The sequence below is a fragment of the Vulpes vulpes genome, chromosome 10, assembly GCF_048418805.1.
Source record: "Vulpes vulpes isolate BD-2025 chromosome 10, VulVul3, whole genome shotgun sequence".
Lineage (NCBI taxonomy): Eukaryota > Metazoa > Chordata > Mammalia > Carnivora > Canidae > Vulpes > Vulpes vulpes.
This window is the reverse complement of record NC_132789.1, coordinates 38,636,943-38,652,525: the sequence shown is the minus strand read 5'-3', so window position 1 is coordinate 38,652,525 and position 15,583 is coordinate 38,636,943. Positions and strand designations below refer to the sequence as shown.

General features: G+C 39.2%; 1 protein-coding gene across 25 annotated transcripts in view; it reads left to right on the top strand.

The window, feature by feature from the left end:
• CCDC30 (coiled-coil domain containing 30) overlaps positions 1 to 15,583 on the top strand; it is a 118,664-nt gene that overhangs the window by 56,066 nt on the left and 47,015 nt on the right. For 2 of the 25 annotated variants that reach the window (XM_072723628.1, XM_072723627.1), the window contains exons 11-12: positions 109 to 263; positions 13,198 to 13,438. The exons of 21 other annotated variants lie outside the window; for them this stretch is intronic. In XM_072723628.1, the coding sequence (XP_072579729.1) occupies positions 109 to 263; positions 13,198 to 13,438 (396 nt within the window). The remainder of the gene's footprint in view (positions 1 to 108; positions 264 to 13,197; positions 13,439 to 15,583) is intronic. 2 more of the 25 variants (XM_072723647.1, XM_072723648.1) reach the window with 1 other exon arrangement.

Sequence of the window (15,583 nt, the reverse complement as noted above, 5' to 3'; positions counted from 1 at the left end):
ATATTATATGTCAATAATCATTTAAGCATTCAATGGACTCAATGTACTTTCTCATAATTCTATATTAAAACATACAAAATAGAGTATTTTCTCACTTAACTTTTACAGGTCATGAAGCTTTCACAAGAATTTGAACAAGTTAATCATTTTACTGTAGCTGCTAATTTAATTGCAAGTGAAAGTATCTGTAAAGATCCTGTGTCTAAACTACCAATTTTGGAATTAGAGACTCAAAGCCCAAAGGAGGAGAGAGAGGAACTCTGGTAAATTGAGAAAGTCCCATATCACATTAATTATTTGGGGGGTATACTTTATTTGACTTGATCATTGTAAGAATTTGACATTCATTTCCAAATGATGTGAGCAGAAAAATTAATTACAAGTGAGCATTCCCCCAAGGAGTTTGTCTTTTGATATATTATTACATTTTTAAACCTTTTATTGCTTTTAAAAATAAATTTATGCTTTTAGTGGGAAATTTGGAAGGCATGGAAAAATAAAAGGAATGATAATAACCCATAGTTTCGCCAGGGAAATATGTTAATGTCCTAACTTAGACTATACTCTGCTAAGAGATTTTTTTGCTGTTTTTATTTAACACTGCATCTGATAATTCTTTTGATTACCTTTCTTTCTTTCTTTTCTTTTGTTTTCTTTTCCCTTTTCTTTTCTTTTCTTTTTTCTTTTCTTTCTCCTTCCTTCCTTCCTTCCTCCCTTCCTTCCTTCCTTCCTTCCTTCCTTCCTTCCTTCCTTCCTTCCGTCTTTCTCATTAATCTTGCCCTCTAACTCTTATATTTCTACTTTTTCACCAAAAATATCTTTCACTGAAGCTTTTGAGACTTTGGGCAAATGCATTACTCTGCTTCAGCACAAAGACTAATAGATCCAATCAAACTTTTTCTGGGCAAAAGCCTAGAACTAGGTCATCTACTATTATAGATGGCAATTTTGACATATACTATATACTAAAGGATACATCATCAGTAAACTAGGAAAATATGGTCTAGGTATAGCCAAATTTATATCTTTGTAATGTTTTAACATAGAAGGATGGGTTTTGTTTTTTGGGGTTTTTTTGCTAGTTTTGGACCACTGAATTTCATGCCTTCCTGAAAGTTGCTTTTAACTTTAGAGTGTACTCTGAGTCCAAGATTCACAATCATGAAACCTAATTGCAGAAGGGGAAAAAGCATATTGGAGGCATGGTGGGGGACAGGCATGATAGTGGTCACAAGAACAAAAAAGCCAAGAAGCTTGGCCACAGCATTTAAGTTTGCTATAGGAAAAAAAGGAAGTCTACTTCTTGAGCACTGTAATGGTGTATTACCAGGTTTTTGAGGGAGATTGTTCCAGTACCTCTATAAGAGGTAAATCTATGAAGACCAATTAATTCAGATATGAGCCATAGATGAAGAGATAGTGGCCTAGACTGAGTAGGTGGGAGTTGAAGTGGCCAATCTGAACACTCTTCAGAGAAGATATAGACATTATCAAAGCTGACAAAAATCCACCTAGCTGAAATGGGATACTTGCCACAGGGAGCAAGGCTGTGGCCTTAATTCATTTGGAGGTGGGGAACCTTGCAATAATAAATGTACTGGACTTCTGGGACAGCCCAGAAGTCCAGTAGCTCCGCGGTTTAGCACTGCCTTCAGTCCAGGGCATGATCCTGGAGACCCGGGATTGAGTCCCACGTCGGGCTCCCTGCATGGAGCCTGCTTCTCCCTCTGCCTGTGTTTCAGTCTCTCTCTCTCTGTGTCTCATGAGTGAATAAATAAAATCTTTAAAAAAAAAAAAAAGATACTGGACTTCTTTATCAGGAGCCCCTTGCTACCACCTGTTTCTATTACTTGGTCCAAATTACTTCCTATCACTGGGTTTGTGAGAAGCTACATATCTGCCCTATCTCCTCTTCTCAGATTGTTTTCTCATTTATCTCCTGTGCCCCCCTTCACAGTCCCCATTTATCTCAGCTCCAGTACACCATCACATTAGACAATAAAATTCCATATCTACCATGTGTCAGGTACTGTAGGGAGAAACTGAGCATACAAAATAAGACATAGCTCTTACCCTCATGCTCCATATAGTCTGCAGAGGGGAGATAGACAATTAAACAAAGCAGTCCTGGAAACCATGGGAGCACAAAAGAAGTGACCTGGCTCATTCTTAAAGGAAGTAACAGACTGAGTCCTGAAGCATAGGTAACCCAGGACCAAACAAATGGTGAGGGAATAATTTTTAGGGGGATTATGACATGTGCAAGAGAAGGCCTGATTTGTTTGAGGAACTCAGTAACCTCGGCACTGCTACAGCACAGAGCATGGAGAGAGGAAATGGGGAAGGAGACGATGAGAGTGAGGAAGTAGGCAGGGACCTAATTATGAAGGAAAGTGAGTAATTGCATGGGGAAGTTTGGACAGTAGGAAACTACTGCAGGGTTTGTTAACATGGAAGAGACCAAAGCAGATTTGGCCTGTTCACTCTGCTGTGGAAAAGAGATGTTAGCACAGGAATGAAGTTTGGAGGCTATAGCTAAATCTGGGTGAGAGAAGATAGTGATGTGAGGATAGAGAAAAGTAGATGGAATTGAGAAGAGGTAAAATCAACAGGACTTAGGGACTAATGAGTATAGGAAGTGAGGAAGAATGTATGGTCATCCGGGACGTGGGTGTGGGTGGTGGTTAAGGAAGACCTCCAAGTTTCTGGTTTGATGGTGTCATCTGTTAACACAGTTTTGAGGGAGGAGGGAAAAGAGTACAGCTTTTGATACATTGACTTTGAAGTGTCTTTGCAACAGCCATGCCAAGAGTGAAGCCTGGACTGGAGGTAAATTTGAAAATCATCAATAAGTAGACAGTAACGGAAGTCCTGTGATGGATAAGATAGTCCCGTAAGTTGCTTAATGAAGGTACCCAAAGGCAGAAACATAAGGAAAGCCTCCCCATAAGAGACAAAAAAGAATTACCCCAAAGGTAACTGAGACAAAACAGTCAGAGAAGTAGAACAAAAGTCAGGAGAATGTGCCAGAAGTCCGGTTAGAGAGTATTTCAAGAAGAAAGAAATAGCAAATAATGTCATGGACTGCCAAGAAAATAAAGAACAAAAGGTAACTACTGTATTTAGGATTAAGAATGTGGTTGAAGACTTTAGTAAGAGTTGTTCCAACGAAGGGCAAAAAACAAATGGCTTCCTAGATCACATCTCATGGGATGATAAACGGGAGTGAACTGGGAGTGAGTGGAATTTGAGGAAGTGAAAATGGCGAGTGTGGATGCTTTCCAAAGAGTTTAGTTGTGAAGGAGAGAAGGGAATATGGAGCTGAGGTAAAAGGAAATGTTCAAATGTTCAAATGCTGAGAAAGACAAATGGGCAGGTTTAGGATTCTGACTACCAGAGGGAGCCTAGCCTTAGGAGATGGGCTACCTGGCCTGGTGTAGGGGAAGGAAGAAAGGGAGAATGGAAAGAGATCCAAGTGGGTTTTTAACTGGAGAGGAAATCAAAGGACTTGTTTGATAGTTTGTGTCCTCTGTGAAATGGGAAGGAAAGTCATATGCTGAAAGAGAGTAATGGAAATGTCAGAGTCAAAGAAGTTTGAAATAACTGTGGTAATTGGAAAGGAAAGCTTACTAGGGAAGTCAGGCAGTGTTGAGGGCCCGGTTAAGGCTAGAGACCATGACTGTATATGGCATTTGTCTTTGAGAATATGTGATGTGTGGGACAACATTTAGTATAGGCAGAAGAAGACGACTGGATTCCTCCAGGGCTAAGGTTTTGCCACATGAGTGCACTGGAAGGACAATGGGGGGGAAAAGTCGAACATTTCATTTAGGCAGTGATTAAAATCATGAACACTAAGCTTGGGGCATCTGGGTGGCTCAGTTGGTTAAGCATACAGCTCTTGATCTCAGCTCCGATCTTGATCTCAGGGTCGTGAGTTTAAGCCCTGCACCCACCCTCCAGGCTGGGTGTGGAGACTACTTAAATAATAATAATAATAATAATAATAATAATAATAATAATCCCTAAGCTCTACATTGGCTAAAGAAGCAAGTAAAGGGAGCTGATAGAAAAAGAGATAAGGAATTGAAGGTATTTACGTAAAAATTACGTAAAAAGGAAAAGCTGAAATCTGGATATCTAATTTTAGTTATTTTGGAAGTAAAGTGTTTGCTTATGATACAACCCACAGTGTGATTATGCAAGTAGTTGGCAAAGAGGGAGAGATGAGATGAGAAGGTAATTAGAGATAAGGAGACTGAGGAAGTGAGATGCCAAGGCATTGGTAGGTGATCTGTATGGTCCTTGGAATCTTCCAGGATGATGGTAGGATTTGGGGTGAAGAGGATGCCAGAAAGCCAGGAGCTAAAATCTTCCACTGAAAAAAAGTAGAAGGTGTTACAGCATGGTTCCATGCACATAGAAGGTGCTCCATGAGCCAAATTGATTGATCCTTGTAGTACATGTCTTCTACTAGATTTTAGCTCCTTTAAGGTAATGGACTGTGTCTTGTTTTTCTCTTGTTTATAATGCTTTCCTTAAAGAGTAACAAATCTTTAGAACAGGAGGGACCTGAAGATCTTCTAGTGGTTTTCACACTGCAGCCTTCCAAGACTTTAGGAACTCTAAGCGGGGGCTCAGAAACTACCTTTGGAGATGAGGAAAGACTGATGAGTGGGACTAGGAGCTCTCCACTCACATTTCAGCCAGAGAAGACTCACCTTACCTGTTTTATATGTGGTCTTCTGTATAAAATTTTACTTCAAGAAGGGGGCCACAGCTAAAATATTTGAAAACCACAGCTATGTAGCTAAGCCTTCTCCTTTCACAGAACAGGTTTCTGAGACCAGAAGAACTGAAATGCCTATTTTGGTCACAGTCACATACTTAGCAAGTGGTCAGCAAGACTGAAGGAGGTTCCGAGTCTCCTAACTCTGAATTAGAGGTTACCACTTTACCTACTTTGGAGAGTCATAAATATCCTAGGGGCAAGAAGGTGCTGGCACACTTGGGTTGTAAGTAGTTGCTATGAAAGTGAGCTTTATGGTATTAAAAATGGCTCAGGACTCAGTCTTTGTATATATATATAACATGGGAGAGGGACGGGTTAAGAATGAAGTCCCATCTACTTTGTTCTGGACTATCTTCAGTGTCTAGAACAATGCCTGACACATAGTAGGTACTTTAAAATATTGGAATGAATGGAGTTCTCCTCCTACTCCCCCTGTGTACTTGCATTACAACCCAAAGTTCGATTTCTGATGGTAACCCTAAGCTGATCTCAGCCTGGATTTGCTTTGTTAGGATGCTTGGGCCAGAGCAGCTGGTAGCTTCCTTTGACTTTAAAGCCTTAATGAACTGTCCTTCTAACACACACTCGTTCACCATCTCCTTGCATTCTTACTACCTTTATCAAGAATTATTTGTTAAATATTCAAGTTGATTTTTGTTTCCACTTCAACTTGACAGTGAATTTATATCCATAAACTACTGACACATTTTCCATCTTCCTCTACACGATTTCTTCTCCAGTCCAATCCATTTGGTGAATAGTCCCTCCATTCACACAGTTGATCAAACAAAAACCTAAGAAGTCACTGTTGCTTCCTCCCCACATCTAAACCATCAACAAATCCTGTCAGTTCCACCATGAAAATATAGAATATTTCATCTGTTTGTTTCTATTATATCTCCACTGTTACCACCCTACTCTATGACACTGGTATCACTCACTTGGACTATCACAATATAGTCTTCTTCTTCTTTTTTTAATCACAATATCTTCTTAACTGACCTCCCTGCATTTATACCTCTTTACCAATCCATTCTCCATAGAGCAGCCAAAGTGGTCTTTTAATGATGCAAGTTGAATGAGATTACTCCTCTGTTAAAAACCTCTCAATGGTTTCCCACTGCACTCAAAATAAAGTCTAAACCCTTACCGTGACCTATAAGGCCTTCCGTGACTTGGCCTTTGTCCATCTCTCCAATTTCCTCACTGTACCGCTCTCTGCCTTGTTTATCATGCAGCCTTTCAGAGCCTCTAGCCCTTAAAGCACTTTCCTACTTCAGGAATTTTGCACTGAAAAGCTGTTCCTGCCCAGAATGCTCGTCTGCCAGATTTTCGTGTGGCTAACTCCTTTGCACCTTCTCAGAGTAGTAATCAGTAAGCATCATGTTAGGGAAAAATCCTAGCTCCTGCTCTGCCATGTAGACTTATCATAATCTAAATATCAGGTTTACTTGTTTGTTGTGTGTCCTTGTATTCCTCCTCTGGGCGCGTGCTCTATGAGAGCACAGTCCTGGCTGTCTCGGTCACCACTAACTTTTTAGCACATAGAACAGTGTTTGGTGGGGCACCTGCATGGCTCAGTCAGTTGGGTATCTGAATCTTGATTTCAGCTCAGAGCATGATCTTGGGGTCCTAGGATTGAGCCCCACATGGGGCTCCGTGTTCAGTGGGGAGTCTATTTGAGATTCTCTCCCTCTGTCCCTCCACCTGGCTCACAGGCTCGCTCTCCCTTTCTTTCTCTCTCTCTCTCCCAAATAAATAAATAAATCTTGAAGAGAAGAAAAAAAAAAAAGAACAGTGCTTGACCTATAATTGATATTCAATAAATATTTGATGAATGAGTGAACTAATCTTTTCCTTCCTCTCTGGAAGCAGAGTTCTAGTACTACCCATCCCTATTCTGTTCTACTAGGCTTGATTCATTTTGATCATATCTTATACATGTAGGTTTTCAAAATGCCTTCACATTTTACTTCATAAGATCCAACAAATCCCATTTTATAAATGATGACACTAAGACTCTGAGAGATTGTGCCTTGCCGAAGGTTACCTAAGTAGTAGGTAGAAGATCCAGGATTAGAACTCACAGCTTCTACTGTGTTATAGTCTTTCTTAAATCTCTGTATGTGTTCAAGACTATGTTCAAGCTACTAGAAAAGGAACAGGGTAGGGATTCTGCTTAGGCACCTACCTGTTGAAGCCTAGTGACAACTGCAAACTTATAAAATGAAATAAATAACAGAAGGGGTGAGTTTCAGTCAGTAACAGATCCTTTCAAATAAAGATTAAGAACCAGAGGGATGGGAGGGGGGATGAAGGAAATAGCTGATGGGGGTGAAGGAGTGCACTCGTTATGATGAGCACCAAGTGTTGTATGGAAGTGTTAAATTACTATATTGTACACTTGAAACTAACATTATACTGTATGTTAACTAAGTGGAATTAAAGTAAAAACTTTAAAAAAAAAACACAAAAGAAAAGTTACTGGGGGGAAAAAAAGGACTGTGTTAAAGGAGAAATTTGAGAGTCACAGTGAGTTTTCCCAGCCCTAAAGTACAGGTGTGCACAATGCAGGACATGTTCTCAGGAATATGTCTTTTCTGGCTGGTGGTCTACTTTTGCTTACACAACTTTTACATTATTATTATCATTATCATTATTACTACTACTACATGAAAGAAAATAAAGTAATACCTAGTAGTATGTACTACTTTTAAAATCTGTTCAGTTTGCCTTTTGTTTCTGCATCACACATTTTATCTTTTGAAAGGACAAAGACTTCCTTTTGGGGGGCATTTATTTAATGGATAATTGTCCTCATGTATCAAGAACACTTTAAATTCCCATATTCTGAGATATTGCTAATTCTTCTTAATTAATGAATTAATGTGAATGCTGTTCATTTATCCAGACCATTAATGAAGATGTAAAATGGCATCAGCCCCAGGATTTTACCCTAGAGAGCACTTAACTCATCATTCCCTCCAAGTCAAAGAAGACTTACTGACTGCCTTGCTCTAAATATGGCTTTACAAGCACATCTCATAGACCCACCTGAGAGGAAGACCATTTAAACTTTATCCTTAAACTATGGAAGCATAATGAAGGCTACTTCCCTTTGCCATGTCAGCATGGCCCCCATGCAATTATAGAAGGAAATTACATTTAGGTCTGGCTAAGTTTACTCTTTATAAAGTCATTTACCCTTTTAAATGTGACAAATCAATCACCTTCATAGATATTACACCTAAATGACCAATTCATATTTGCCCTTTCTTTAAAGAAAGATTTTTAGTTTTAGGTACTTGTAGACTCACATGCATACAGTTGTAAGAAATAACAGAGAGGTCCCATGTACCCTTTATCAGTTTCCCCCATTGGTAGCATCTTGTAAAATTATAGTATAATATCATAACCTGGGTATTGACTTTGATACAGTCAAGGTACAGAACATTTCTATCACCACAGGGATCCCTTGTATTGCTCTCTTATAGGCCCCCTCCCAACATTTCTCCTACTTCGCCCATTTCTTAACTCTAATTCTTAACTCTAATTCTAATTCTAACCAGTCTATTCTCCATTTCTCTAAGTTTTTCATTTCAAGAATGTTATATTAATATAACCATACAATGTGTAGCCTTTGGGGGCTGGCCTTTTTTCACTCAATTCTCTGGAGATTCACCTAATTTCTGTATCAATAATTGGATCTTTGGGGCATCTGGGTGGCTCAGTGGTTGAGCATCTGCCTTCATCTCAAGTCGTGATCCCAGGGTCCAGGGATCGAGTCTTGAATCAGGCTCCCCCCACCTCCCCCCCCAGGAAGCCTACTTCTCCCTCTGCCTATGTCTCTTCCTCCTCTCTGTGTCTCGCATGAATAAATAAATATAATCTTTAAAAAATAATTGGACCCTTTGACTTATGTAGTATTCCACAGTATGGCTGTTCCACAGTTTAACTGTTCATCCATTGAAAGACATCCAGTTTATTTCTAGTTTGGGCTGTTTTGAATAAAGCTGCTATAAATATTCAAGTTTTTATATGAACGTAATTGTTCATTTCTCTGGGATAAATCCCCAGGAGTGCAATTTCTGGGTCACGTAGTAACCGTATGCTTAGGGGTTTTTTTGCTGTTTTTTTAAGACACTGATAAGCTGTTTTCCCCCAGTTACTATAACATTCCCACTAGCAATATAGGAGTGATCCAGTTTCTCTGCATCTTCACTAGCATTTGGTTTTTTCACTTGTAAATTTTAGCCATTCTCATGGATGTATAGTAGTATCTCATTATAGTTTTAATCTGCATTTTCCTGAAGTCTAATAATATTGAGTATGTTTTTATGTGCTTATTTGTAGCAGTCTATCCTCTTTAGTGAAGTTTCCTTTTGTGTCTTTGCCTATTTTCTAATGGGTTTATTTTTTCACTGTTAAGTTTTGAGAGTTCTTTATGAATTCTAATATTAGTCCTTCATCAGCTATGTGATTTGCAAATATTTTTCCCAGTCTGTAGCTTGTTATTTACCCTCTTTTCGGGATTTTCTCAGTGTGAAGTTTTTCATTTTGATGACGCATCAGTCTTTCGTTTTATGAATCATACTTTTGGTGTTAAGTCTCGGAACTCTGCTTAGCTTTAAATCTTGAAGAGTGTCTCCTGTGTTTTGTTTTGTTTTGTTTTTTACAACTTAAGTTCATTTAGCATTTGAGGTTTTTTTGTTTGTTTTTTTTTTTTTTTTTTTTTTAGTTTTATTTATTTATGATAGTCACAGAGAGAGAGAGAGAGAGAGGCAGAGACACAGGCAGAGGGAGAAGCAGGCTCCATGCACCGGGAGCCCGACGTGGGATTCGATCCCGGGTCTCCAGGATCGCGCCCTGGGCCAAAGGCAGGCGCCAAACCGCTGCGCCACCCAGGGATCCCAGCATTTGAGTTTTTATTTTATTTTATTTTATTTTTGTTTTTCTTTTGTTTTATTTTTTTTTTGTTTTTTTTTTTTCTTTTTTTATTTTGAGTTTTTATTTTAATTATTGTACTTTTCAGTTCCAAAATTTCCATTTGGCTCTTCCCTTATATCTTCTATTTCCCTGCCAAGACGTTCTAGTTCTTTTCTGAGACTTTGCATTTTTTCATGTGTTTCAGCTGTGTTCATAAGTGCTCATCAAAGCATTTTTATAATGGCTGATTAAAAAATCTCTGTCAGACAATTCTGACTTGTTGGTTTTATCATCTATTTTTATCTTTTCTCATTTTCCGGGAGTTTGGTATGAGAAGTAATTTTAGATTAAAATCTGAATATTTTGGGTTTTATGAGACTCTAGGTCTTACTTAAGCCTTCAGTTTAACTGGCTTATTCTGATACCACTCTGGCAGGGGGAGTAAAAAGGGTGCTGTCTCATTACTACCCCAGGTGGGGTACAAGTCAAGGTTCTCCATTCAACCTCCATGGACACCCAAGGAAAGAAGGGCCTCCTCATTACTGCTGGTGAGGGTGGGAGGCCTCTGCTTATCCTGCTCTGGCTGTGAGGGGGAAGAGTGCCTGGTTACTGTTATCCACTGGGTCTCTATGATACCACATGTAAGTGGGTAAGGGTGGTCCTGTTAGTGAAAGTCCTTACTCTCCACTAGACCTCCTCTGACACCACCCCAATGAAAAGGAAGAAAGGTGTCTCCTCACTGCCAGGTGGGGGTGAAAGTCCAGACTCCTCATGTCAGCCTGGCAGAGATAAAAGTCCTTGCTCCCTGTTGGCTTGTCACACCACCCTAATGGGGTAGGTGGGATGCTTCATTAGAGCCTGGCAGAGGAGGAAGTATAGACTCCTAACCTGACCTTGGCTGACATGGGTGAGGGTGGGACCACAGTTTTTTCTGTGGTGTTTGGCTGGAGTAAAGCAGTTATTGCCTGAAAGTTTTCTTACTTGTTTTGCTGTCCATTTCTTGGTCCTCTGTTCTTGTTGGTGTTGTCTGGGTTGCCAGCTTCTTCAGATGCAAGTCTAGGATACCTGAGGTGAAAAGAAAACCCACGAAGCTTACAGTCATGTCATTCCTCGAGTCCTGAGTACTCTAATTGGGTCTGCCTTCTCTCTACCTTTCAGAGTCTTCTTATGTTTGTTTTATCTATAATGCCAGGCTTTTAGTTGTACTTGGTGGGAGAAACAGGAAAGTAAGTTTACTCCATCTTCCCAGAAGAAGTCGGCTTTTCTATTCTAAAAATTATGAGATATATGTTTACATTTTCCCAGTCTTCAATTAAATCTGGCTTCCACTGGGAGTAGGAAAAGGAACAGAGTTTATGAAGGATGGGGAAAAAAAATCATTGTATTTTATCAGAAATTTATTTTTAAAGCATTTTAGTCTTTCATATTGTTTTGGATAATTTGAGTATATTATCTTTAAAAACCTGCTGAGTTGGGGTGCCTGGGTGGCTCAGTCAGGTAGGCATCTGACTCTTGATTTTGGCTCAAGTCATGATCTCAGGGTGATGGGATCAAGCCCCACATTGGACTCTGCGCTAGGTGTGGAGCCTACTTAAGATTCTCTCTCTCTCTCTCTCTCTCTCTCTCTCTCTCTCTCTCTCTCCCTCCCTCTCCTCCCTTTCTTCTTGCACTCTCTCTCTCTCTAAAAACAAAAACAAAAACACAACCTGCTGAGTTCAAAAAGAATTTTAATTCTTTTTTTGTATAATGCCAATGGAATTTTAAAAGGGAAAAAAAAACCTCCCTAGACATAATTTTTCCCCGTCATTTCCAGTTTTTTCTATATATACATTTCCCAAGGCATTATGTATGTTTATACACATTACATACATATATATTGTTCTACCATTTTATTTTAATCAGTATTTTTCATGTTGATGAACAGTCTTTATACCACTTTCAAGTTGATTTATCTTTAATTCTCTTAGCCATTTCTGTGTCTCCATTTAATCACTATTTTAAATAGCATGCTTATGAGCATTATTATACATTCAGCTCTTTTCTTCTTATGAATTATTCTATTGCAGTAAATTCATTGGTATTCAATTATTCAGTCAAAGGGTCTGAACATTTTTATGGCTCTTGATCTGTATTGCCAAATTGCCTTCTTGAAGAATTTGAGCACCCACTATAATTTGTGAAGCATGCTATGCTAGGCTCCAAGGTAGCTGAAACAAATTTAAAATGAAGGGAATAAAAATTAACTCAGCATGTTTGTCTTCACTCTACTTGTCATCCACACTGCCTGACCATTGAAGGTACATTCCCTCCCCTTGGCTTCTTCAGCTCACAGTCTCTTGGTTTTCCTCCTCCCTCTCTGGCTTCTCAGCCTCCTCTCCAGGCTCTCATTCCTCTGCTTGTTCCTTGCAAGTCTTTAGGTGTCTATCTAGAATGGTGGTCCTCCTCTCACTTTCTCCCTTTTCCTTGGCTTGTGTTATCTGATCCTGAGGCTTCTGCTCACAATCTTCTGTATCTCTGTGTTCACCAAAGGCATCTCTCCAATCTAAATCCACATTCCCCCTTCTTGGTCTACCATCCATTTGATTATTTGCCCCAGTCAGAAATATCTAGGTGTCATCCATTATTCATTTTCCTCCTCTGCTGCCACATCCAATTCATGACAAACTTTATCAATATTGTCTTCTGAATATTTCTAGAGTCCACTGCTTGTTTCCATCCCCACCATCCTGTTCTAGTCAATCACTGTTTATCACATAGATCACTAATAATCTCTGGTTTCCCACCAATGGCATCTAAATGATCTTTCTAAGGACATTCTCTCTTTTGCTGCTAGGCTTTTACCTATTTTATTTATTAAGTCACCTCGGAACACTTATTTTTCTCTTTTCCCACCTATACCAGCACCTTCCCCATATATATATATATATATATATATATATATATATATATATATATGCAAGTATGCACATATCTGTACCTTTATGTTTGCCTGGTTTGTCCCTACTCATCCATCAGGCCTCAGATTACTTAGTACTGGTGTAATCTACTCACTTATTATCCTTATTTTTCACTAAATTGTAAACCCTTTAGGGCAGGGTTTATGTCCTGTTGTAGCCCCAATGCCTGCTAAAGTGTCTGATGCTTATTGAGTGATTTAAAAAAATCTTTATAAGCTGTGTCTACCCAGTGCCATACTTAATATGAAAAAGTGAAAAGCTCACTTAAGCTGGCTGATTTGGAAAAATAAAAGTAAACTGGTTGACTTGGTATAGATGAAAATCTCTGATGGGTCATCTCCCTGAGTGTGAGTAAAAAAAATATGACTCATTTATTTTTAAAGTTTATGAGTAAGATAACTGTTCTGCTACAGAATTCAAGTTGAAAAATTTGCTTGCAGTACTGGTTGATATTTTTTTTCTCCATATTCTGCTACTATAACAAGCATTTTGACAGTTTTCTGTTGTTATATTTGTACCAAGTCCTGAACAAGGAGAAAGTAAGCAGAAGGAAATTGCAGAGGAGTCAGTAAAAGAGGGCACTTTGCCAAGAGAGAGGCAGAAGGAAGACTCACAACAGAACCAAGATATGAAGGGTGAAGGACAGCAGTTGACCTTGAAGCGTGAGGAAGTCATGAGGCTTAGTGAAGAGCTGAATCCTATAAATCAGAGCCTCCGGCAGTCTCAGAGCTCGGGGGATAGTTCAAATGACAGTAATGCCCAGGTAGGTGCTGTAAACACTTGCTCTGACTAGGTCCATTTCTTCTGGCCAGCTGTGAATGTGAGCACCATCTTTATATCAACATTAATCTATGTTATTAAGCCAGATCATCACCATTGCCTGAAAGGTCATAAAATGGCAATCAGGATCAGAACTAAGCCCATCAGCTGATCCACTTTGTAATAAAGGGTTCTTAAGGCTTCATTTAGGCTCAGCAGAAAGAAGTACTGATTGGTTGCCAATGTGTGCCCCCCGGGGAGGCAAGATAAGGAGGGGCAGGATCTGGGCCATATTTTCTATTCATAGTGCCTGGCTTAGATGTACAAAATAGTTTGGGTGGGGAAAAAGACCATAGATTTGGAATTGTTTTAAATTTGGCTTTTGCTATTTACACAAGATCTGCCCGCTGGAGAAATCAAGGGAGTTCCTGCCAACCACACCTCAGCTTTTATACCTCAATTTTTCAGGTTCCCTCCTGTACAAATTAAGACTTCCCGGGATGCCTGGGTGGCTCAGTGCATCTGCCTTTGGCTCAGGGTGTGATCCCGGAGTCCTGGGATCAAGTCCCGTATCAGGCTCCTTGCATGGAGCCTGCTTCTCCTGTCTCTGTATCTCTCTCTGCCTCTCTCTGTGTCTCTCATGAGTAAATAAATAAATAAATAAATAAATAAATAAATAAATAAATTCCCCCATATGTACCTATCAAGGAATTATTCTGAGATCCACAGAGGGAGGCCTTTGTGCACATATGTAAAGCAACTTGAAATGACTGATAATATGCATTTAAAAATGGCTTCAAGTATATATTTAGGGGGGAAAAGGCAGAGTAATAACGAAGTCAAAAATATATTTGAGAAGAGATTCAAATATAGAGTCTGAAAACTGAGGCAAGTCACAATAAAGAAGAAAAATAGATACCTAAAAGGAGATTCAGATACATTTGGAAGAGAAGGGAGCCATCACATCCATTCAGAAGACCAAAGGGGAGCATAACACCAAATGTTCAAAAAGAGGTTAATTTTAAATCCCCGAGAAGTTCGTTCCCTTTGTTGGGCAGGGAACAACAGCATAGGAGGCTTGGGAAGAGGCTGAGCACTGTGGTCACAAAGATTATAAAATCTTTGTTTATAAGCTTAAAATGATTAATGCACTTAAAAAACAATGAGTTGGAGAGTATGAGAAGTAGCACCCCAGCAAACAGCACTTGCTAATTTTATTTAATGTGTCCTTTCTCATTATTTGAAGAATCATCTTCCTATACCCAGGAGAGAGGTAAAAAACTATTAAATATATATAAATTATGTGGGACATCTGGGAGAAGAGCCACTTTGTGAAAGGGCAGATGGTTCTCTACACCACATAGCCTCAAGGGTTTCACTGAATTCTTGCAGAGTTCACTAATTTTGTTCCATAATAATGACTTTGAATTATTGAGAGAAGGGTAAGTTGCTCTTACTCGTTTATCTGACCATTATTAATTGAGTATTTATAACATGCCAGGCCCTGGTGTCAGGGCACATATGGCAAGAGACAAGATAGATGTGGGCCTCATGAGAAAAAAGAACATATTTATATTTTGAACTTTACATTTCCCAAAGCAGTATCGCACACACTATTTCATTTACGTCTTTAAGTAAGCAGAGAAGAAAAGATGTTTTAGATAGATTTTTTTTTTCCTTCAGGGTGCTGTGTAATGATAATTTCAGAACCTTTTTCTGTGGCAGAGGGTCCTTTGACCTACTGGTGGCTATAAATTGCTCTACTTTTTAGTTCTTGGGTATGTGTAAATTTTTGGTCTTCACTGCTGTTGTTGGTTTAGTGTCTAGTGCCTAGCTGCTTATCCATGTGTGCTGCATCTTCTTAATCTTATAACATACACATTTAAGCAACTGTAGCTTGAGACCAGATACCAAACTTTAAAGAATGCTTATAGATAGTAAATACATAGAAAAAGAATTGTGAAAGCCTTTTTTATGAGTAAGCAGGTGAGCTCTATTGTTCATACGTATTTGTGATATCATTTGTGGCTGCTGATCGCATTTGGTGGCATAATTTCTGCTGTTCAACAGTGTTCCAGGTAAGGTTGTGATAGCTGAATTCGAGATTATTACCTCCCCAACGTTTGTGAAACGAACTGGAATCACCAAT